General features: G+C 44.0%; 1 protein-coding gene across 2 annotated transcripts in view; it reads left to right on the top strand.

Annotated features, from left to right (window-relative positions):
- Positions 1-24338, top strand: part of LOC147678591 (alpha-2,8-sialyltransferase 8E-like) — a 123766-nt gene that overhangs the window by 22512 nt on the left and 76916 nt on the right. For both annotated transcript variants that reach the window (XM_086946609.1, XM_086946608.1), the window contains exon 3: positions 2761-2847. In XM_086946609.1, the coding sequence (XP_086802735.1) occupies positions 2761-2847 (87 nt within the window). The remainder of the gene's footprint in view (positions 1-2760; positions 2848-24338) is intronic.

The following is a 24338-nucleotide window of genomic DNA, read 5'->3' as shown; positions in this document are numbered from 1 at the left end:
TCCTCTATACCTGAGCTGCAGCCAGGTGGGGTGAAGCGCCATCCCCACAACTAATGGTCTGTGGTGGAGTTTGTAACCTGGAATTTGCAGGTGACATTATTTTATTTCACACTATATAGCAGTAGCAATCACCTGGTCCTAAAGAAAGCATTGGCATAATTGCCATTAATGCTGAAACATGTCGACCGTCATTGCTCACAGATATTTTGTTAAATCTGTTCTTGCACATTATTTTTAGCTTTGGAAGAGCTGACAGATAATATTAAAGTTAAGCATCTACTCAGTCCTATCCAATTTTAATTTACTTTCACTTACACTTTTGCACTGCTTACTCAGTTGCCACCTCTATTTATACAATTTTTGCACCTCCCATTTATTAACACATCATGCAAAAGGTTAAGACAAAGCCTTGAAAATCCCTGTAGGTTGTGGACTTTGTCTCCTGGGTAAGGAGAACCCATATGATGTTAAAAAGGGCGGTACAGAACGGCTACTGATGGAAAATTTCACCTATGCCCTTGAGTCTTAGCTCACATATTTTTTTGTCACACTTAATTGCACATTTGGGTTTTTCACCTCCACTAGTAATAAACATCTTGCCGTGTCAAGGTCTGTCTTTACAGTTGAGATTCACTTTTGCTTGACCCCTAGATATAATTTTTGTTATGAGTACTATTTATTGGGGCATGTATCTAGTTATGGGTCGTTAAACTTGCCCTCGGACCCTCTTTCCAATTGTTGAGTTTGATATTTGAGTACTTGCCTGCCTTACAGTCAGATTGGATTTTGGCTCACATGGCTTGTGGACAATTACTCCCAGTGCGTTCCCTTTTAGGGTATTTTCCAGGGGCTTGGTTTATTTTATTCATCTTGACCTTCTAGGCCAAGTCTAGTCGTAAGTGCTTGCTGCTGGCCAGGGCTCATTTTCATGTGGGCTTTCTTCAGGTAGTACCAGGCTGTTAAAATGCTTTTGATAGGCAGCATCATCTTAATGCTAAGTCACCCAAGGGGTTTCATTGAGAGTGCGATATCTCTCTTGATATTCTATTGTATGGTACTTTGTGATTGCTTTTTCAGTTCTGTTTATCCATGTGTGTGTATGCTGAGTTTATATAAGTGTGTTGCATATGTGTTTTCACATGATGATATATTGTCCTGCTTTATGTAATAAAAAGGATATTACACTGTTTAAAAATGTTTTTATTGTGAGATGCGATGCAATGCGGCTATATAGATCTGGGTACAATTGATCAATATTTGTGACAGATTCATATCTGTTTAATTGCCCCCTTTACGGGCACTATGCATTGTGTGAACCTTCGGGTGGTCATTTTGTTAAAAAAAAAAGTGGGGGTTCTTTGTTTTAGAGATGGAGTATGACGTTCATCTGCCTTGATATTTGTATTGATCTTCCTGATCTTGCAATGAATGGGTTTATTCCTCTTGGTTTTAAGAGGAATGTGCTTTGGAAGCCCTTCATTTTTTTGGGATTATCAGGACAGATTTCCTGCAGATATTTCTAGCTGATGTTGAGAATGCGGGTTTCATGGTGTTCACTTGTCTTCGCCTTTTTAGCCCCTCACTTACCCTTTGGAGGTTAAATTCTGTTGTCTAACTGTTGCCAGATGAATTCTGATAGTCTATAATCCTGCTTCTCTAGAGGCATTGGTTTTTCTGTGCCAGCAGGGTTGTTGCTTATTTACATTGTCTGTGGTCATTGCCGCAGTTTTTATGGAGAGCCTTGCCCTTTTTCGTTTAATTCCTACGTAGTCCTGGTCTGTGGTCAATTTCGACCAGCTGGTTCTCCTTGAGAGCTTTCATTAGGTAAGTTCCCGTACCCTCCTTTGGTTGGGTATAGCTATGGTATTTCATTGAAAAGTTGCGGTAACTGCGTCTAGATGTATCTATCAGATGAACAAGTTACACATAACACATTATCTGGTAGATACACAGTCTAGCCGCAGATTCCTTAATGCCCTGTCCAGTCTTACCGGTCTGCGAATGATTTGCACTGTAAGGCTTATACCCTCTTCAATATTGGTTTTATATAACCAGTGATTCCTGTATCACGTAATTGTGTAATTCAACAGACCATTTGGTCTCACTACTTAAATCTTGACTTGGTATTCTCAATATTGGGTCTTTCCTTATGGTTCTTGTCATTCCATTTATTTCCATTTCTAATTATGTTTTAAAAATACACTGTTCTTTTTTTTGACACACTGTTTACACAGCCAGTTTTTATAGTCGTTCTGCATTTTTGCGCAGTAGGTTTCAGAGGCGAAATTGAAGTTCGCCCACTGGAGGGACACTTTATGACTCCACTGATGATGTGCATATGGCTGTGTCTGAGCTGGGGTGGCAAAGTGAGCTAAAGAACGATGATGGATTCAACCCAGATCTGTGACTGGGGGTGAGTGTCTGAAAAGTTTCAGCACTCCATCCATCATCTCCTTGTGTCCACTGATGTCCCAACTGGAATCCCTCTGCACATCCGCCAGCACGCAGAGTTACTGCTGAAAAAATTTCTGGATCCAGTCTGACGCCTGGGGAGAACACAAAAACTAAGGAATCTGCGGCTAGACTGTATTTCTATCTGATAATACTTTACCGAAGGTAAGTAACTTATTCTATAGTACATTAAAAAGTTCTTGGCAAACACTAGACGTAAAAGCCTGGAGTGAAAAAGAGGGAGCCTCGATTATTAATTTTTTAATGTGTTTTGTACTGTCCTCATTTCTCAATTTTTTTCACTTACAGGATTGATGAAAAAATTCTAATGCGTGACGCGGGAGCTTTGCTGAAATGCCCCTGGCATGAAGACAAGACAAAGACCAAACACTACAGGTGCCAAGAAACAATTTAAACAAGCATTTGCAATGCAATAGGTCTCGCAGCATTCAAGTTTGAGTTATTGGCATTGTATATGACAATATGTTGCATTAATTTTTTTACAAACTCTGTATTGGCGCATGCAGATGGATTTGCAAGTGCCTATTTTGTTGTTTGTAAATAAATATGTAAACATTGTATATTTGTTTGGTTAACTCCTTCCATGCTGATGACGGCCGGGAGCCGTCATGGCACACAGTGTTCGTGTGCTGATGACGGCTCCCAGCCATCATGACCACGCCCGCGATCGGAATGTGCCGCACAGGAGCGGAATTCCGGCCGCGGGCAAGGGGTTAAAGTTTAATGTTATGATGGTCATGTAAAGGCCTGGATAGGATTGTTATAGTGTGATAGTGAACAAGAACAATTATAGCACGTTATTGGCGAGAGAGAGAATGTATGCTGTCTCATTGTTGACACCAGGCAGCACATAGTGAGATCACCAGACTGGAAGAGAGTGCGCATTTTTTAGTAAGAAATGTGCAGTGGCCTCAGTGCCCAATGGGGTGTCGAACATAGCTCTCTTCTCGTTTACCAGCAGGGGTGCACTAAACTCATTCACCTTTCTTGAATTAGGGCCTATGCACTATCACACAGCATTGCATGTATCACTAGTAAAATGCACTTCCAGTTCGAAATCCTACAGCTGAGCAAACCTGTGAGCCGCGTCTTGAATTAAGAGAAACTTTGAAACTGCAGTGACATCCAGAGTTTGCTCTTCAATGCCGTCCAGCTCCAGACATTTCCTTTAAGTCTCTGGCGTTTCACAACCTGACAGCCTCAGGAAAGGCCAGGCAAAAGCCCAGAGATAGGCAGCGCCACTAGGATGTGTGTGCTAATTACGTGCCAAGTGCAGGTCGGCAGCGCCAAATGAACATATTCTTCAGCAGATGGCAGGCCCCATCATGCTCTTTTAAGTGATCAACATCTAATGTGTTTCGAATGAAATATGTATACAATTAGAAGGGACGCGTTAGTTCTTTAGAAAGGGCGTTCCAGTTTAGTTATTCAGTAGTTCGTGTGTGCTACATGCAGCGCCATATGCTGATAAACAAACAACAAAATAAATAATGGAATCTTCCTGACGGCCCCCAGCGCCTAGAGACCCTAACGGGTGATGGTTCGCGCTAGCCCCAGGCATGAAGGAGCTTACCGGGAGCCCACCCCGCATCAAACTGACTGCCCCCGGGTCATGAGGTGAACCAGAGCGGGTGCACGAAAGTGGTCGGATGGTTAAAATAGCTGTTGTGGAGATATCTCCAGAAGCCCGAGGGGAGACGGACCTTTACCCAGCACCAGTGAAGGATTAAAGCCAGAGTGCAACAGCGTAGCAACCACGGCTACTCACCTCACTGTGGGAAGAAGGAGGTGCGTGGGACCATAGAGACAGACTGGGCTCACGCCAGCCCGATTAACCTGAGGCTGCATGGTCAGAGTGACATGGCCCCAGGAAGGCACCACATGCAAATGAGCGCTGTGTGGCCAGCAGAACCAGGTGGCAGTGGCGTAGAGCTCCTGCACCCAAAGCAGAACTGAATGCTCCTACGCCAGTGAGAGGCAGCACTAGCAGCATGTACATAGCTGCAGAGAACAGGCACCAAAGTCTCCGGTGGCAGCTTCAGCCCCCCTGCAGCTCATGAGCTGAGAGGCTGCTGTGAAGGGGCGGGAGCGCGACACAGCAATGCAGCCAAGAAAGTTATGGGAAAAAGGAAAGAACACTGTACCTGAGGCAGTTTTCGGTGCGGCGAGTAGGTGGTACCCCTAGACTACTTGCACCCTTGTGCTGTGCGCCGATAAGGAACTGGGGCGTTGAGAAGGACAGTGGCAACACAGTATCATGAAAATGCAGTGGCGGGAGCACAAAGTAACTTATGCCATCTGGTGGTTGCTCGCAGAATGAGAGTCCCGCAGCGGTGCAGATAAAAAAAGGGGGTGTAGTGTAGTTCCTATTTTCCCAATAGGCTCTGCGCATTGGAATAACATAAACAGCAGTGTAGACGTAGGACTGAGGTCATCTAGGTCTCTACTGACTATGTTAAACTTAATTTAGGTTTGCGCCAGCTAGCTCAGAGGTCACTGGAAACTTTCTTGAATGAATAGGGAGGGATAAACTTCCCTGGCTCAGACAAGAAGGGATTCAGTTTCCGACAACCGCATAAACATGACAACTTTGCTCCCTCAGAATAAGAGTGTATCTCTAGAGTCGTGTGAAAATAGACAGCTATTTTGCTCAGTCAACCGTGCATACTTAGTTTCACCAGAGTGCAGAGAAATAGAGAGACATGCGTTTTCAATAAAAGGTGTTATTTATTGAGCAGTCTTCTTTCTCATGCAAGAGAAATTAATTGTCACAATTGCAATACGTAAAGTAAAGTGCGTAAAGTAAAAGTAGTATTATGAAATAATACTGTAAAAGCATTGATATGGTTTCTTAGCCATATGATACTTTAAAATGGATAAAATATATACATACACAAATACATTGACTAACGTACTCAACTGGTGCTTCTACTAAGCCTACCCCGGTGTACCTGACCTAAGCCTAATACATGGGAAGAGATTAGTAAGTAGAAGTTTAAGTTAAGTGGTTTAAGATTATTTTGCCAAGAATCTGCATCAAGAATTCTCTTAAGGGTTTAGTCAGCTCTGCACCTTGGTAATAGAATGTGGGAGGTCTGGTATCTCTTTCTTCAGGACTCGATCTCCCAGCAACCCGCAAGGGTAGGCTGGAAACACCGGAGCTGGATTTTCTCGGTAGGAGAAAAAGACAGCGTCTCTCTCAGTGCGTCAAACAGGAGGGGCGGCTTCCGTGGGCTCTCACATCAGCTGGGCTCTCGGGCAAGTAGATGGCCGCTCTGCTCCAAACCACAGTTTGTTTGCTTAAGGCAACTGTTGGTATTTGATACCTGGAAGGTGTCGGGTTTGACGTAAGGTTGGACATAAAACGTCCCTAAGAACTAACAGTTCTTTCTGGACTTCAGGAGTTCTTGTTCAAATCAAACAAAAGCAGGGGGGATTTTCCCGGGCTGCTGGAGGCTTGGTTTGTTTAAAGAACACGTTGTGCTTTCTAGGAGTCGATGGGAGTAGCCGTGCTGTGCTTTGGACTGCATGGGCTATTACTGAATATGGATCTGATTCTTATGCCTTTATCAGGATATTATTGATTATAACCTCACAAGGGCATAAATCGGGAATATTGAATTAGGGTCCTAGAAATAAACACGACACCCACTCCACGGATTGATGTCCATAATTTCTAAAAAACGAAGCAATAGTAAACATTCAACAATGCATGCGTGTTTTCCGACTCACCCCAAAATACATATTTCGCATTTGAAATGGTATAAGGTAAATACACGAAAATTAGTGTTGGTACTGTACGCTTTTCAAGCAGTGTCATCATTCAGATAAATGCATATATATATCAGCTGAATGACTTGCGAAAATTACACATGAAATGGCTCTAAATACAGAAAAGAAGGTCTAGACCATTTCATCACATATTTATACAAATTGCTGTATATGTGCTAGAGGCTGAGGTAAAATATTGTCTCTAGTAACCTAAAATAGGAGCTCTGTTCTCTAAAAATAGTTCTACTTTAAGCAGAGCACCATGTGCCAAAAAAAAGGTCAATATTTTGGAGAATGAACAAAAAATAATTTTGCTTTCAGGGGAAAAAATAGTTCCAAATATTTTCAGTAGTTTTGTTTTTCAAAACTGAAGGCCGAATTCAGAGTTCAGGGAACGCTGTGTGCTCATTGTTTTTATTAAGAGTTATTCTCGTTGACTGGAGAGAACATTATTTCAGACAGACCCTCAAAAAATTGGTCTACAACGTCAGGTGAAAGTTCGACCAAGTTCGAAAATGCTGCAATTGTGCAGTTCTCTGCGTGATTGCTATCATCGATGTTTGGATCAGCAATGCTCACAGGCTGCTGTACCTGTTTGGTGCTGCTTTCCTCTCGTACCTCACCTCCACCTATTCGTAGTGGTGAAGTCTCAACGAATGCCGTCATCAGAATCGGTAGCCGCTGGCGACAACACGATGCATGAGTCGTTACAGGACCTAGCAAAGTATTGATATCCATTGGTACTGCTGATTTTTGTGTAAGACAGACGTCCAACACGCATTCTTCTCCGCATAGCAGACATCGAAGCACAGGTATGATGCAATCTTGCCAGATCGGTCTGAATGAAAGAAACCAGGTTGTACTCAGATCTCTTAGCCGGGCCAATCCGAGGACCTTAGTGATACGGTCTCTGTATCGTATTGCTAGGATCGTTTCTTCCATCGTTGCTAGAGTCTTGTCTGTGGATTGGCTTGCCATATCGGTGCAGAAGGAGCAAAAATAAAATTCCTGCCACAAGTCCCAAGATTAAGGGTAGGCCGCCGAAAACAGAATGGACAAAATTCGGGAAGATGCCCAGAACTGTTTCAAAGGTTGCTAACAGTCCCGAAAAAATTGTCTTAAATACATGTGCGATGCCACTGGTATCAGACATGTTTAAGATTTGGCTTAATATTTCTACGAAATGCACGGGGCAATTTGTCGATAAAAGGGAATGTATCTCTGCTGATGTCCTTGCCACTTGCAGATCATACATTTCTTTTGATGACGTTAAAGGCACAGATGTCTGTAAAAGAATAGACTTCATTCTGCTTAAAGTATCAATTCGAATAGAAGAGATATTCAACGAAGGCCATAACGCAGCCCCCATATCTGGATTGCTGTGTGGATACAATACTTGCATACAGCAAACGGCCCTGGAAGTTGTAGTTGTCAGATAGGCTTTTCCTGGCAGCATGCCACAACAGCTGTGGTCACTTATTAAAACGTAACTGCCGTTAGAAAGTGGTCTAAAAAATGGCTCTATCCGTTTTGCAGGCGTGCCATGCAGGTGACATGAAAGGTTATTTGAAGACCCTTCGCAGGCTCCATGCAAATTAATACCTTGACACAGAAGTGTACCGCTTAGTGATTTTTTACAATTTTTACAACTAAGGAATACCTCCTTGTTCCCTTCACTATAACATCTGTGTGTATAAGGTAAATCCCAGGTTGATTTGATGTATTCTTTACCCAACCTTTCATACTGGCCTGCAGGTATATACTCTTGGCAGTATTTAAACTGGAAAGTTGTTATCGGAATTGTAATCGTTATGTGTATTATCCATTCAATGACAGGTCTCTCTGACATTGTCAATGGTAATCTCTCGAGTTTTTCAATGCTCAGCATCGTATAGTCTGCTCCTTTTTGTGCCAAACTGATTTGTTTATCAGTAAGGTTATAAGATACCGAATAATGACGTTGTGTTGATTAAACGCCATGGTACGTAGCCTGAACGCAGATTTTGCAACGTCCAACCAAGCTGTACAATAGAACGTAATTGAGACTGACCATGTTGTAACATTAGTAAGTCCTGCTCTATTATATCAAAAGCAGATGATACAATGCTGTCCAGTGAATATGTTCTGGAGGACAGAGTCGTTAACCCATTGTCCACAACAGAAAGTGATTTTTCCAAATTTATACAATCAATTTCTCGTATTTTTTCTGCTGTTTCAATTTGCATTACTTTCCATGCTTCGTTGTACGCAGCGTATATACCGGCCGCTATGAAACGTTTTTGACGCTTTTTGCGTGGTCCCAATATGAAATCACGCAAGTCAGCACCGTCTTTAAGTAAAGTCAAGTGTTGCTTAATTTCAGCCAGTGTGGATTTCTCTAGTCACTCAAGGCATACTTTCCCTACACTGTATGTTGTAACTATCCCTGGATGTTGTCTCTGGAAGTATCTAGGGTCTTTTATCTTAGCTAGGCCAAGACAAGTAGTTTGTTGAATTGTGTCATTCAAGAATATCATTTGTTCTGGGATCATGCAGGCCCTAAATAATGCTTCTAGGCCTTGTACTTGCCAATCTTTGGAACCCCAGATCGTTTTTGTTTCAATGGTGTTTTTCCAAATTTCGAAACCAAATGTAGACATTTTGTCATAAAATTTTTCTGAATAAATCAGTTTAGTATTTGTCAACATTGTTTTCATTCCTGCCCTATTTAACATTTTAAAATAAAACGTTTCTGGATCACTGGTAATAAACCCTGAGAAGTACTGGAATTTCTCCTAAAATGTTTTCGAACTGCCTTTTGGTGGAGTTGGACAGTGTTCCCACTGGTTATAAGATAAAACATTTCTAGGCTGAGCAGTTTTATGCAAATAGTGATCACCATAATGGTTATAACAGTATAACTCTTCATAATTCGATGAACCCTGTAAGTAATCATGTTCTGTGAATTTTGCTGACATTACTAAATCTGACATCATATTATTAATGTTTTCAAAGTCCCAATCATCTGAGAATGTACTTGGTGTCACAAAGTCACTTAATGAAACCTTGAACTGATGTGGATATTTCAAGAGCTCAACTGGGCCAAAAATGTCATAATCAGTTCTGTCCCATGCTACCCCACCGGGTATTGGATTGGCTGAGATGTTCACAGATGACAGTTCTCTTTTCTCGACGTGGGAGGATGTGTGAGGCTTTAGGACCAAGTTGATGTTCTGACTTGCCGGGTCCATTGTACTATATTTTCCATCAATGAATGTTCCCAAACAGAGAACCATGATGAGCCAAAGCAGGAGAGTAAGTACACCTAACCCAATCTAAAATTCAACCCATGGTGAAATCAGATATGTTTCTTTTAGTTGGTGAAAAAGTTCAATTACTTTGTCTTTGAAAGTTTTTGTTAGAGGTGTTTCTTCATGCTCGCTTGGATCTTCAGAGAAGTCGTCTAAATTGATGAAGTAGCCAGATGCAGTTCTGTCAATTGTTGGAATTTTTTGCGGATTTTCATTTGCTTTTGCATTTTTCATTCTTTCATTAGCATAGTCAGAGGCTACATCATTGTAGACTGGTGTTTCTTGACGAACTGTTGTAATTTGGGTTTCAAGAGGCACTAGTTCCATGGCATTATTGCATAGTCCTTTCTTATTCACAGCAGGTTTATCAAATGTGATTAGTCTCTCAGTATGAGCCTCTTCAATTGTAGCAAATTTCGGTATTCTGCTATTTCTTGGGAGTCCACTTTGCCTACTACTTATTATTAGACACATGATTGCGGTTTTACCAGGTCGATGGATACAACTCTGTTCTCCCTTTTACCAGCAAGGGGCGGTAGTACAACTGATCTTGTTCCGCTGATAGCTAAGACAGGTACTGCTTTTCTGTAAGAAGGCCCAAATTCCTTCTTTACTGCGATCTTTTCTCTGACCAGATCCCCAATTTTTGGAATCCAGACAGGTCTTGCTGGGACAGGTTGTTTTTCTTCAGTGGCTGTCGGCTGTTGTTTCAACTTTGTTACTCATGTTTTTTCTTGTTTCATTTAAATCCTGTGAAACAGCCAAACGATCTTTGATATCAAAGGATTTTTCTTCTACCACTCAAGTATGAGTATCAAGATCCTGAATAAGCATTCTAGTTCCGCACAATAGTTCGTATGGAGTAAGACCTTTTAGAGAATTTCTTGGCAGATTATTAAGACTACGTTGGACACTTGTTAAATGTTTGATCCACCCATCACCCGAACCTAATACCCTCGCCTTTATAGATTGTTTTATGTCCCGGTTTTTCTTTCCACAACCGCATTTCCCTCAGGATGGAAGGGAGAAGAGTACCGCAATGCGATGCCCATGCTGTTCATGGCCTCTTTGTAAGCTCGAGAGCTAAACGCAGGACCCTGATCAGAATGTAGCATGCCAATTGCGTATGTGCCGATAAAGACTCGCAAAAACAGTTCTGGCGTCAGCCGAGTGCTGGGGCCACATTTTTAAGTGAATTAAGTCTTTATTAATTATGGGACGCATTTCTCCGACTGGATTTCTGCGCTATAGACAGCCTTATGCTATCTAATAGTGGTATCTGGGCTACAGGCTGGTTCGGTTCACAACTGCGATCTCTGTTGCAGTCCTCACAATTTTTTGCAAATTTGTAGATATCTACTCTCATTCCCGGCCACCAATACTCTGATTGTAGTTCCATCAGAGATTTCAGGGTCTCTTGGTGCCTCAGACCCAATCCCATGTGTGCGTCTTCAATCAAGAAAACTCTCCGGTTCGTGTTTGGAATTACTCTATCCCCTACTCCAGGGATTCGAGCAAACGGAACGGAGTTTGCATCAATTATGTATGTTTTACTGAGTGGATAGTTGAGAGGTAATGCTGCATAATCGCCTTTTGATGAGGCTTTTACCGCCAGCATGGTTTCCCCATCTATTTATTTTTCTGAACGCTTTTCAGTGGCTACGGAAGCCGGTTGAACCGCTTCCGCTGTGGCTGTGTTAGTCTATGAATTCCCTGCAACGTGAACGCCATCACGTCGATGACTCAGTGTGTGTATCACGTGAGTCTTTTGTAGTTCTTTCTTTACAAGAACTACTTGTTCCCAAAGTGTTTTATGCTTTATTGTGGCACCTGTGTCATCTTTGTAACCGTTTTTGATCCATGTCTGCATGTCACTGTTGTATGATTTGACGCAGAAATACGAATCGCACACTGTTAGTGTGGGGAATTCGCGATCTGCATTTTCAAGCGCCATCTTTAAAGTTCTTATTTCAGCTCGCTGAGCTGAACATTTCCTGAGTGATTCAGTTTTGGTAATCATTGGTTTGAATTTACCAGAGCACTAGCGACCTTTAACAATCGCGCACGCTGCATTGTAGGATTTCTTCTCTACATCGTAGTGTTGTGCGAATCTGTCCATATAGATTACGCATGTGTACTGTTCGAGAGGCAGAATTTTGATTGGCAGAGGATATTCTTGTTCGTATTCTAGATCATCTAGTTTTTTCAGTTTCGGGTCAAAATAGTATTTCACGTCTTCTGTAGCAAGAGAATTTTCCCATTGTACCCATTTTGGATCTAATGCCACTGTATTCAGATTGCGTGGACTTGTTAATGCCTCAAGGGCTGAATCTGCTGTATAAACAGTTATTCTCTTGCCTTGGGCCAGGGCTCTTTCTTTTTCTACAGCAGTTTGAACCGCTGTCAGAATTTTTTCTGTAGAGCTGAATTTCATTTCAGCTTCAGTGTACAAATGTGATTTGTAAGCTATAGGTACAGTTTCTCCCTCATTAGAGGTCAGGTATGTGAATCCGCATCTTCCTGGGATGACTCGGATTACAAGATTGCGTATGTTTTCGCGAGTTTGTAATTTTGTTTTAGCTAACATGTTTGTTTGCAATGATCTCAAAATCTCTGTGTGTTTCTGAGTCCAATTGGTTTGTTTGAAATCTGGTCTTATCAATTCATAGAGAGGTTTAACCCTTTCTGCATAATTTAGAATGCATGTTCCTCCGAAATTCAGGAAACCTAGTATTGATTGTAAATTTTTCAGCGTTTTTGGTGCTTGGAGTACAGCACATTTCTGTAAAGAAATTGTCTGCCAGGCTTTTGCCTTCACTTAATAATTCATATCCTAAAAATAGGACAGCTAGATGGGCAATTCGTGACTTTTTGAAGTTGAATTTGTAACCCTCTGACGCAAACCCAAGTATTATGGTGTTCACCCTTTTTAAGTGAGTCTCCAGGTCATCATCTGTGAGATAGATGTCATCGACATAGGATAATGCCTCATCATCATATATTTGTAGTAACTCTGTTTCCCTTGCTGAGAATAATCCTGGGCTATTTTTGAATCCCTGTGGGAGTCGGCAAAAATGTTTTTGCGATCCCATTATTGAGAAAGCGGTCAAATACCTGCTTTCAGATGCAATGTTCTGATCGAAGAATCCATTAGAGATATCTAATGTCGTTTTATATTTTTTGCGCACAATGTTATTCATTAGTGCTGCACTATGTGAGTTTTGTACTGCAAATGTTTTACTACAGGAGTTAAGGTGTCTGTAGTCCAAAACTAGACAATATGAATCGTCTGGCTTGGAGATAGGAAACAAAGGATTGTTCATTTGAGAGGTGCATGTTTCGATCACCCCTTGATGTTCAAGTTGATCTAAGATCTCCCTGACTTGCTTTTTAGCTTCTTGTTTAACTGGGTACTGCCTTTGTGCAGTGGGCTGATTTTTTAATTGGATTTTGTGGTGAGGTGAATCCTCATACCATCCTACATGATTTTTGTATAAAGCAGGAGCTTAGGCCACTGCCCATTTTCTTGCCAATGTGTATTTTTTATGAATCGGGATATGATTTGAGAAGGCAGGCATAATCATTTCCTCGCCATGAGGGCACCCCCTGACAAACTCTGGTGGCCAGTCTTTCCCAGCTAACAGAATGCCATAGAATTTTGAAAGTTTTTCCCAAAATAGACCTTTTATTTTCCTAGTTTTATCTCCCTCTATACGTAATGTTATTTCATATAGTTTATGGGGCACACTAACTCGTGTGTCTGCAGTTTCCACCTGAATGTATTCATTCGTGTCCACTGTCTCCAGAAGATTCATCAGGATCTTGCGAGCTATGGTCACTTCTGCTGCGCTGTCTAGCATTGTCTGTGCCCACTCTCCATTTTTCAGTTGTGTCCTCAGAATTCTCGGCATGTTTAATTTTAATACTTGCTACCTTCTTTCTGGGAAATTGTAATTTTTTACTTTGATGAGCAGGTTCCTTGTCTTTGGACTTGACGTGCTCTTCTTTGTGTTCTGACCGTCCTCTTCTTTCCGATTTCTGTGAGGAAGATCGAGAAAGATTGAGTGAGAAGGATCGAGAGGGATGTGTATCAACATCTTGATATCTGTCAGGTTTTCTTATTTTATCCCTATCTCTAAGGTTATATCTTTTTTCAGAGGGCTCCCTTTGGGGAGACTTGTCTTCTCGGCCTGGAGATCTCTCTCTCCCCTGAGGAGACCTTCCTCTTGCCTGGAAATGTTTTTCCCTGGGAATGGATTGTTTATTACCATCCCAGCTCTTTTTTGGAGTTCTTAAATTATTTTTAATAAATATTTTTTCAGGATTTTCAGTCAGTTGGGGTTTTACCGGTTTCCCACCCAAACTATCTCTTCCTAGCTCTTCATAGGATTTTTCTATGATTCTGGCAAGTTCAAATGGTTGGTCTGCTATATCTGTTTCCTTCAATTTCTGGAGGTTCTTTATATCATCCCTTGCCAATTGAACTAATTCTCTATATGCCTTTGTTAATTCTTTTAGTTTAACTAGGAGTTCTTCGCTTGAAATTATTTCGCAGTCTGGGTGTGTTGCATAGTTGCATAGGACCGGCCCCGTTGCTTCTGGTCTACCTAGTGGACCGAGCCTGGTGATGTGACTATTATGTTTTAGGGCGCCATTAAACCAGAGCAGGTGCTCAGTTAATTTAGTGGGATTTCGATGTCCTCGAAAGGAGTGTATTCTCCCGGGGGTTCCTCTATTTTGTAATAGTGGAATTCTTTTGTCACAGCGTGTGCTGCTGGAAAATGTATCCATGAATAGAATACCTCTGTCTGCCGATATTCATGTGCCCCTACCACAAATATGACTGTACCACCTCGTGGTGTCAGTCCGTTTTATATAAGTTTAAGAGTTATAGTTCTTCTTACATTATCCGGGATGATAATTGCACCCGGTTCATTTTCATCAAACCCTGTAACATCGAAACTCGGTTGATTCGCATCTACTGCAGCTCCACCGGTTTCGTTGCTGTCGCCGTTAGTCGAAATTTTGTTTAATGTAAGTTTGCAGAGCAGGTTTCCAAGGAAACAAAGATTAGGTGCACAATATTTTGGAACACTGTATCCTTCAACGTTGATCAAACCAAAACCTAATACATAGGATTCTCATCCTACTAAGTTCCGGCGGATATTAACCTTTCACCCACTCCAGACGTCTTTTAGAGTTTTTACGGGAAAAGGGGTTCTGTGTGAAAAAGCACAACTGAGTTGAGAAGGACAGTGACAACACAGTATCATGAAAATGCAGTGGCGGGAGCACGAAGTAACTTATGCCATCTGGTGGTTGCTCGCAGAATGAGAGTCCCGCAGCGGTGCAGATAAAAAAGGGGGTGTAGTGTAGGTTCTATTTTCCCAATAGGCTCTGCGCATTGGAATAACATAAACAGCAATGTAGACGTAGGACTGAGGTCATCTAGGTCTCTACTGACTATGTTAAACTTAATTTAGGTTTGCGCCAGCTAGCTCAGAGCTCACTGGAAACTTTATTGAATGAATAGGGAGGGATAAACTTCCCTGGCTCAGACAAGAAGGGATTCAGTTTCTGACAACCGCATAAACATGACAACTTTGCTCCCTCAGAATAAGAGTGTATCTCTAGAGTCGTGTGAAAACAATAGACAGCTATTTTGCTCAGTCAACCGTGCATACTTAGTTTCACCAGTGTGCAGAGAAATAGAGAGACGGGCGTTTTCAATAAAAGGTGTTATTTACTGAGCAGTCTTCTTTCTCATGCAAGAGAAATGAATTGCCACAGTTGCAATACTTAAAGTAAAAACAAGCCCGTCAGAGGTCCGTGAACTCTGCTGCTTACGTCTTTTGGCTCTGCAACACCGGCGAAAGTGAAAGCGTGCTCGTCGTCACCTTCATCATGGGGCTGTGGCGCGCGGCGGAGACGCCGTCGCCGTGAGCGTGCACATCGGCAGCTCCGAGACTGACTCACGCGCGCGACCAAATCCCATGCGCGTGTGGCCAGCTCTTGTCTCTCCCTCTCCCATTGACGATGATGCGCGCGTGGCCAGCTCTTGTCTCCACTCGTTGTCTGCTGAGCCGACGACTATAGTTCTCGGCGAGAACGCGCTTCGCACGCTTCTAGCCGAGACCTAAAAAGCAGAGCAGAGTTCATTGTTGATACCGGAAGTAAACATATCCAGCTCATTAGTATTTGATCCTTTATGTACTGTGTCGTATGGTAACAGCAGCGTTACAAAAGGAAGTGAACTGTCATTGAGCATCACAGTAGCCTTACGGCAAAGGGTAGGTAGGAATGGGAATATGTGTGTACACTTTTCTACACAGTTTATGGTTTGAAATCACTTTTATTGAAGGCACACTAAGGAGGTATGACAGAGCAACACAACATAGACAACAGTATGTGATCCAACACCTTGGAATGATGTCAGCCACTACCGGTCATACCTTTGCCATATCTGGTCTCCGAACACGTTTGATGGGTTACTTCGCAAACAGGAAAAATCTACATTAAACCTGAGAGGGTGCACAGAAAAGGAAAGGGACAGGCAAAGGTAATCCCATTTTAGCTTTATTCTTTATGACTTCCACTAACACCTCTCAGTTTAAAACAAGTTCTTCAGGTGTACATAATATCTCTGACTTTATAGTGGGCAATACAGCTAGGCATGACCACAGCCAGCTACACTCAAAAACAGGTGAACCGTGGCTACTAATCACCCTGCTTGGAGTATCAGGAGCCTGCTTTATATTAGCATTAGCATTGGGATACTGCTAGATTGCTGTGGGATTCAAGAACAACCCTCCCCCTTTCCCCCACAAACCCAGATTGACGCATTATATCCCACTGATAACAACATAGCATGTCTTTTGTAATGCCACGGACGGCCTGCGAGGGCCTCAGTGTCGCAAGGCTCATGCATAGGAAAACATAGATTTAATGTCAAGGCTGGAGGCTAGCATTATGCATACTATTTTATTGCCACCTCCTTGCAGCACTTTAAAGCAAAACAAACGAGACACAAAAATTCCAGAAGTAGATTGTCACTATAGCCTATATAACTCTACACAACAGACATCTTCCTCTGCTGCTTGATAGATAAGTATTGTGTGGTATGGTTGTTATAGTGAAATAGGCTGTATCCATTATGATACTTATCTATTAAAGGAGATATTTTATATTTGATAAATGTCTGGATATTTAAAATGTATACATGTTGTTTATTTATCCCATTGTAAGTATTTAGTGTGTGGAAAACCCAATTTATGAGTTTACTGTAGGGTTTAAAAACATTTTTTGAGCAGTGTTTATATTTAAAGAGATAAGTTTAGGCGTTACCGCGGGGGCTCAAGTGGGGTAACGGCTGTGGTGTGCATACCTTGCACTCGCACTGTAGGACGTGCGCAGGAGGCGTTCAGTGAGAGGCCTCCATTAGTCCTGAAGACGTAACCTCGGAGATCATAGTTGCCCTTCAGAGGAAGATAGCTGCAGTGTAGAGAGTTATATAGGCTACAGTGACGTTCTAGTTCTGGAATTTTTGTTTTTGGTTTGTTTTATTTTAAAGTGCTGCAAGGAGCTGGCAATAAAAGAAATATGCATAAAGCTAGCCTCTGTTTATTTAATGAAATCCATATTCTCTCTTCACAAACTTTAAGAATCTACCTTCTTGACGAGAGTCCTTCTCACATTTCTTTCTCCTGAGATGCAGTGAAGTAGTGTGGCTCACTGGTTAGAGGCGGCAGACCCGAGAGCAGAGGACGGCCCGGTACCAGGGTTCGATTCCCGGCGCGGCAGGTTTCTGGACCAGGGTCAGCGGACTCGATAATTCTCTCGCCTCGGTGCCCACTCTGATCAGCGATCACACTCGGCAACTCTGGGCATTAGCTTGCCACATCTTCACTAACGGCCCCACCAGACCGCCGGGGATGCCTGGTCTCACCCTGGAGATACCCATTAAGGGACCATCTCTCAGGGAAGCCAGGAAGGGTTTCGCAGCGGTCGAAGCTCCTTGGGACCCTACGGGTAAGTAGTGCGCTATATAAATGCCAATACATTTACATTTACATTTGGTGATCAGTTTGCTTTGATTATTGGCTCTAGTCTGAACTAGGCATGGGCGGAGCTTGTGGAGTTTCACTTTGCGTAATTCCGTGGAGTTGCCAGGAAACTGCCGAATACCGCGGAGTTCCGCGAGAGGCAGAATTCCACCAATGCCACATGTTTTTCACTGAAGAGGCCGAGTTCAGCCCCTGCTGCCCCTCCGGCGCTTCATCCTCGTTCGCCAGCGGGTGCTATGATCTCCCCTGTGGGTGCCCGGTGTCTGTTTGGTCTAAACTACAGATGGGAGTGACATTTAACACCTAATTAACTCTTGGCACAGCCGGGCTGAACTGCTGGGCAGCAGCAGCTATCCTTAACCATGCATGCCTTTTATGAATAACCAACAACATGCCACAGAACCGTACAGCACTCAGGTAAAAAGTTTCTTACCTTGTCGATGAAAGCTGAAAACATGTTGCTGAGTGCCTGCAGCTCATCCTTCTCCCACTGCTGGTTTACCTACACCTTGTCCACGGATGGAAGAGACGGGTCAATGGAAGGCATGCTGAAGGGTGCAGACGGTCCCCCTGGTCCTCCAGGCCCTCCCCCCCTTCAAGTTCACAAAGTTGAGGCTGGGGCCACCGCTGCCGTCGGAGGCGGTGCTGGCGCTGGCTTCGAGAAAAGAATTGGGGGCAGCAGGGCAGGCCCATGCTGTTGTCTGGGGAGCCTATTGATTTGGCAGTGGCGGCAGATCCGGGGGCTTGTGCTTTGGGTAGTCCCGCATGGTCCTGGGTGCAGCTGGTGGCAGGGGCGGCTCTAGGCTCATGGCGGCCCTGGGCAGGGAGCGTAGTTAGGGGTCCCGGAAGAGGGGGTCCGGGCGGGGCGGAGCGCAGAGGCCAGTGAAGAGGGGGGGGCACAGTGTTTGGAAGTGGAACAGAGCCAGAGGCCGCCAAATCCCTGCCAGGGGCCGCCACGCAAATATGTATCCATCCTCAGAGGATTATTATATTAAGGATATATATTGGCGTGGTGGCCCCTGGGGTTTGGTGGCCCTGTGCGTGTGCCCAACAGTATAAATCCCACTTCCAGGAGGACCCTAATACTAACCCTAGGCCATACGTCTCAGCCCTGACCCTTCCGCACCTTCATAGGAACCCCTCCTGGTAGAACCACTGAGTCGACACAAGCAGCCGCATGCCAAGAGAGTGTGTGTCCGAGACAAATCCAAAACCTAGGATCCTGAACCACCCCATCAGCAGCGAAACTCTCCCTCAACGACAGGCAGTCTCGATGTTGCTTCCTCCACAGCCACTCCGCAGCCATGGGGGAACAGGATGAAGAGAAGGCACCAATACAGTCAGCGACAGGAAACTCAAGGAAAGAAACGTCAATCAAGTCTCGAACCCGCAATAGAGACGATGCACACTGCAGAACGTTCAAAGCATTATGGTCACAATCTTCCGATGCACTGACCAGGGGCTCCAAACACTCTTGTCGCGCAGGGTCCTCATTGTGAAACAACATGGCGGTCTCGGGTGTCGTAGCCGGGCGCAGGTCATGTAGCGAAGCAGGGTCCGGTCCCGCAAATCCTTTCTCTGTTAAGCCAGCAATCATTCCGCACATCAGGGTGTCCATACGAGCGTGAAACGCCCCCGATGGCTGCCATTACTGTTGCAAGCGACGGCTCATGCTCCGTCCGGTTCATCACTCCACTCACAGATACGAACATTTACGTACCCTCCAGAGACCCCTGGCTCTCTGGGGGAGGCGGGCAATGGCAGTGCGGACGGCTTTAGAGGGTGGCCGCACACTTCCTACGGCTGCAAACAGTACTCCGCTGCTGCAGGTGGAGACCCCGACCACCGAGCCCTGGCGGGGGCCAAACCGGGTCCACGGGACGAGGACCTCTGCCCACAGCCTCAGTATTGTCGCCGCACTCCTCTCACCAAAGTTCAACACTCCAAAGTGATTGTCGTCGAAATTGGGCTTACAATACTTCCACCGCTGTAGACCGGACCCTGGTCGCGGCTGGCAGCCGATGTTGTTCAACTGCAGCCCGGCCAGACCAAAACTCCAGACCCCGGCTCTCCAGCTGAACTAGGCCTCAAACTTCAACTCGACATAACTTCGTCAAATCAGCAAATTAAGTTTCCGGGATAGCACCATCGGAGCATACATAGATTCGTACACCTTGAGGTCGGGCGCAAAATCAGGATTTTCATCAGGATCATCTGGCGGGGGACGGAGGTCTACGGAGCCGGGACCCTAAGCAGCCATCTTGTTTGCGAGCGTAGCTCCTCCTCCAGAGATGTCCTCTCTAAGTGCGCAGAGTATACCAGGCCTTCCAATTTTAGACCTACCACCGGAATCGTGCCCATATACAGTTGTTTTAATTGGTGTCCCAGCACACATAAGCCAAAAAGACGAACCTGTGACACACCTGATTAACAAGGTGGCGCATTGGATGTGTAGGAATGCGGGGTTCAATATTAGAGACTATAGACATATCTTGATGGCGAGGAGGGTGTCCTGGATTGGCAGAACCAGGAAAGCCTTCCCAGGGGACTGTGTGATAGTGACACTTGGGCATCCCGATCTCGTGCGCAAGGCCCTTTTTCAGAGTAATAGGTCTTATCAAGCTGAGATGGACTCATGTTAAATTGCTCCCACTGGGCTTTTTCTATGGACCTTTGCCCTTCCCGATTCAACATCATAGAGAGGTATGTTGACAAGAGGGTGCATTCGGGTGGGCCAATGCACCATTGCAAAATTATGTCTTTGCACTACTCGGAGACCTCAACGACCTAAATGATATTGATTGACTAAGTCCATCGAGGGAAGTTGATAGAATCGGTGGTACTCCCGTAATTAACTCAGATTGAGGGAGGAGGGGAGAAGTGACTACCGCAGGGATAGTGGAATGCCACACTATTCATGATCTACAGGCTGTAAACGCTCACACCGACAGTGGCTCATACACGAATGTTCCCATGTCAAATAGTATCCAGGCAATTGAGAGCATAGTAAGGCCAAACGGGAGAGAAATTAAAATTCTTTCATGGAACATAGCAGGCCTATCCACTAAACTTAAGAACACAGAATGGCTACTCTATATATGGCATTTCCAGATTACTTGTCTGCAAGAAACAAGGGAACCTGTTAAACAATAACTTTTATTTGGAGGGATATAAAACCTTCTTTTGCCCGGCGCGTAAGGCAACGTCAGGGAGCCATGGGAGGGTTGGTTATTTATGTTGACCTCACATTAGAGTGTAGATGGACAGATTTGGCCTGGGACTCTGAGGTTGTGCAGGGGCTCATTTTCTCACTAAAGGTTACAGGTTACTTTTTATAAATGTTTATAACGCAACGTCACATGGTCAGGGTTTCGCAAGCCTGCACGATTTGGATGCTAGACTCTCACAGACGCAGAAGCGAGGGAGGACTGACGGCACTTCAGTTAGTTTTAGCAGGAGATTTTAACTGCCATCTGTGCCCAAACCTAAGAGCATTTTGTGGGGATTGGTCAACTTGTATGTTTGAAGATGGCCCACACTTGGAACATACAAAGGAGGGCAGGGAGCTATGCGGCGTATTAAACATGCACCCGCTAACGCACACGATGGACATGATTGATGTCCAACAGGATAAATTGGTTCACCCTACATTCAAAGGCAGAGGATGTGCCTCTTTTATTGATTATATGTTTGTATCTACCTCATTTAGAAATTGTGTGTCCAGGTTTAGTATCAGTCACAGTGCTTTTAGTGATCATAACCCCCTCGCCTTATCCTGGGAGTGTTTGCCACCGCTATGATCCGCCTGGGAGGGTGGAGGCCAGGGCCATGGACCAGGGCAGGCGGCTGCGTTGGACACAGGTTAACAGAGAGGCCTTTTATAAATCCCTTTTAAAAGAAGGTGAACATATCATTTTAAGGTGTCTAGACCTTGAAGTGGAAGGAGCAGAATTAGTTGAGGCTTTCAAACAGGTTGCCCAAATAGTTGATACCTTGCTGAGAGCCTCTGTGCCTAGTGTCAAAAGAGATAACCCGAGATGGTTTGACCCACAATGTTTCCGTGCTCTTAGAGAGCTGAAAGATGCCTTAAAGACCTCCCCAAGAGATAGGGATCGGGGTCAGTTTGCCGAAAAAATTACAAGTTAGCTGTCAAGGGACGTAAATGTCAATTACATAAGCAAGCTTGGGATGACCTGACAGAGGCAATAACACTAAAAGACTCCACCGCTTTCTGGAGAGTCATAAATATTTCTTGCTTTCAAGATTCGAATAAACCCAGGCTAAGTAATAACATCCTGCCGGAGCAATGGTATGTGCACTTTCAAGGGCTGTATAATTACAATCCAAGTACAGATCAACTTCAGGTGTGTAATGGGGAAAGGGGTATACCTCCACTGAGATTCTCATTGAGTGAGGTCAAAACAGGAATTGAGGGTCTAACTAGGAACAAGGCGCCTGGCCCAGAAGGGATCCAACCTGACCTTTTTATAAATAACGTGGATCTCTGAGCTCCAATCCTGACTAGGGTCATAAATGCAGCAGTGGATACAGTAATGCCAGCATTCTGGTCCACAGCCACGATTGTCCCCTTTTTAAAAAAGGGTAATAAGGATAATTCACAATGTTACCGCCCGATTTCTCTCAATGATGTGTCAGTGAAGGTACTAGGGCGGGTGGTTTTAAATATGCTGATGGACTGGGCTGATGAGCACCAAGTTATAACTGATGTCCAATTTGGTTTTAGGCCAGGGAAATCTACCACCGACCAATGCCTCAACCTATACCTTATTTCAGCCAAATACACAGTAGTCAGTTCTGGGACGATGTATTTGGCATTCATGGACCTAACTGCAGCTTTCGGCAGAGTCAATAGAGGGAAACTGGGGGCAATAATGGGTGGGCTTGGCGTGGATCCAGGGCTTATTAACATCTTAAAAAGTTAGCATTTGAATACCACTGCTACGGTTAGATACAGTCAGGCTGGAAATAAAACCGAACCCTTCACGTGCTGTAGTGGTGTCAGACAGGGTTGCATATTAACTCCCTTTCTGTTTACACTATACATAAATAGTCTTGATCGTGCACTAAGCACTTTTCCGGTAGACACCCAAGGATAGGTACCCGTGGAATTCCATTTCTGCTTTATGCAGGTGACGCAGTACTCCTTGTACGCACCCCAAAAGGTCTGCAGATCCTAATAGATGGGTTGTACAGCCCGATTCATCAAGCGAAATTGCGCTCGCAAAGGGCCAGATTCTGAGAATCTGGCCCTTTGCGAGTGCAATTTTTGCATTTGGGATTCATCATCCCAAATGCAAAAATCGCTATTAGCGAAATTGCATATTTGCGAGGAATTGGATTTAAGGAACCTCTAATAGAGATTCCTTAAATGCAATTCATCAACCAATTTGAAATTGCAAATTCGCAATATTTGGTCGCAATTTACCACGAAGTCTGACTTCGTGGTAAATTGCGAAAAAAGAGTAAAAAGCACTTTAGTGCATTTCTTTCTGTTGCATGTTACACACACACATGTCCTTTGGACATGTGTGTGCGCAACACCTGTTTAAATTTGCATTTAAGGGGTGCTACAGGGTGTCCTTTGGACACCCCTGGCACCCTTTAAATCGCTATCTTATATGCGATTAGCAATTTGCTAATCGCAAATAAGGAATGTGTAGGAATTGCATTTTATTTCGCGATTCCTACATGAATCTTGTTTTGCGAGTCTGTAATAGCGATTCCTTATGAATCGCTATTAAAGACTCGCAAAACGGGTCTTTGATGAATCTGGCTGTATATCTTTTATGGAGAATCTGGATTTGTCCCCCAATTTGTCAAAATCTTATGTCATGGAAGTGGGCAAAAGCCAGTTAAATCCTATAATTATACAGTTGGATCTAATTGTTTAGGTAAGGTGCAGTCTTTTTCATATCTGGGGATTTTATTTGAAGGGCAATTACATTTTAAATATTTATTAGAAGAGAAGTGCAGAAGCATGGCCAAATGTAACAGATCAATAATAAACTTTGCACAAAGGCTAGGACGGTGGTCCCCAGAGCAGATCCTGAAACTGTTGAGCTCCATGTGTTGCGCCAAAGTGCTGTATGGCAGTGAGGTGTGGGGATTCATCGAGGCGAATCAATTACAAATAGAGGAGAACAAGTATCTCAGGCACCTGTTAAAAGACCCTAGGAGCACGCCAGCCCACATTGTACATGAAGAACTGGGTGTCCGTTACATCATGGATAGGTGGGCTGTCAACCCCCTAGTTTATTGGGTAAAGATCTGGTTAAATGAGGAGGCAGCACTAAGCAGGCAGGTTATAGAAGATTGTCTCTCCCAGGACCATGGACTCAAAATTCCCTAGCTAAAATATGTGAAGGAGTCCTTTGAGAAAATTGGATGTGCAGACTTATTTGATAACCTCTCGGAAATAAGCACGCAGGATAAGGCCCTGGTTAAGGACCAGTTCTTTAAGTATGCCTCGATGCTCCGGGGAGATAGAGAGTTGACCAAACTGTTGATGAGAGAACATTTAGTAGCCAGGTCCACCGAGGGCATTGAGCCATACCTATCCTGTATAAGTAGTGCTCATGATAGATTTTTAATGACTCGGTTCAGGCTAAATCTTTTGCAGCACGTTTTAGCAGAGCCGGCAGGGTTTACACCGCCCTCAGAGATGAAGGGGCCCTTTGGCTGCAATCACAGGTCTCCACAGGACACCCTTCACTTTGTTTTA

This window comes from Lissotriton vulgaris, chromosome 12 (assembly GCF_964263255.1).
Source record: "Lissotriton vulgaris chromosome 12, aLisVul1.2, whole genome shotgun sequence".
Lineage (NCBI taxonomy): Eukaryota > Metazoa > Chordata > Amphibia > Caudata > Salamandridae > Lissotriton > Lissotriton vulgaris.
Note: the sequence above shows the minus strand (reverse complement) of the source record. Positions and strands in the feature narration are given on the sequence as shown.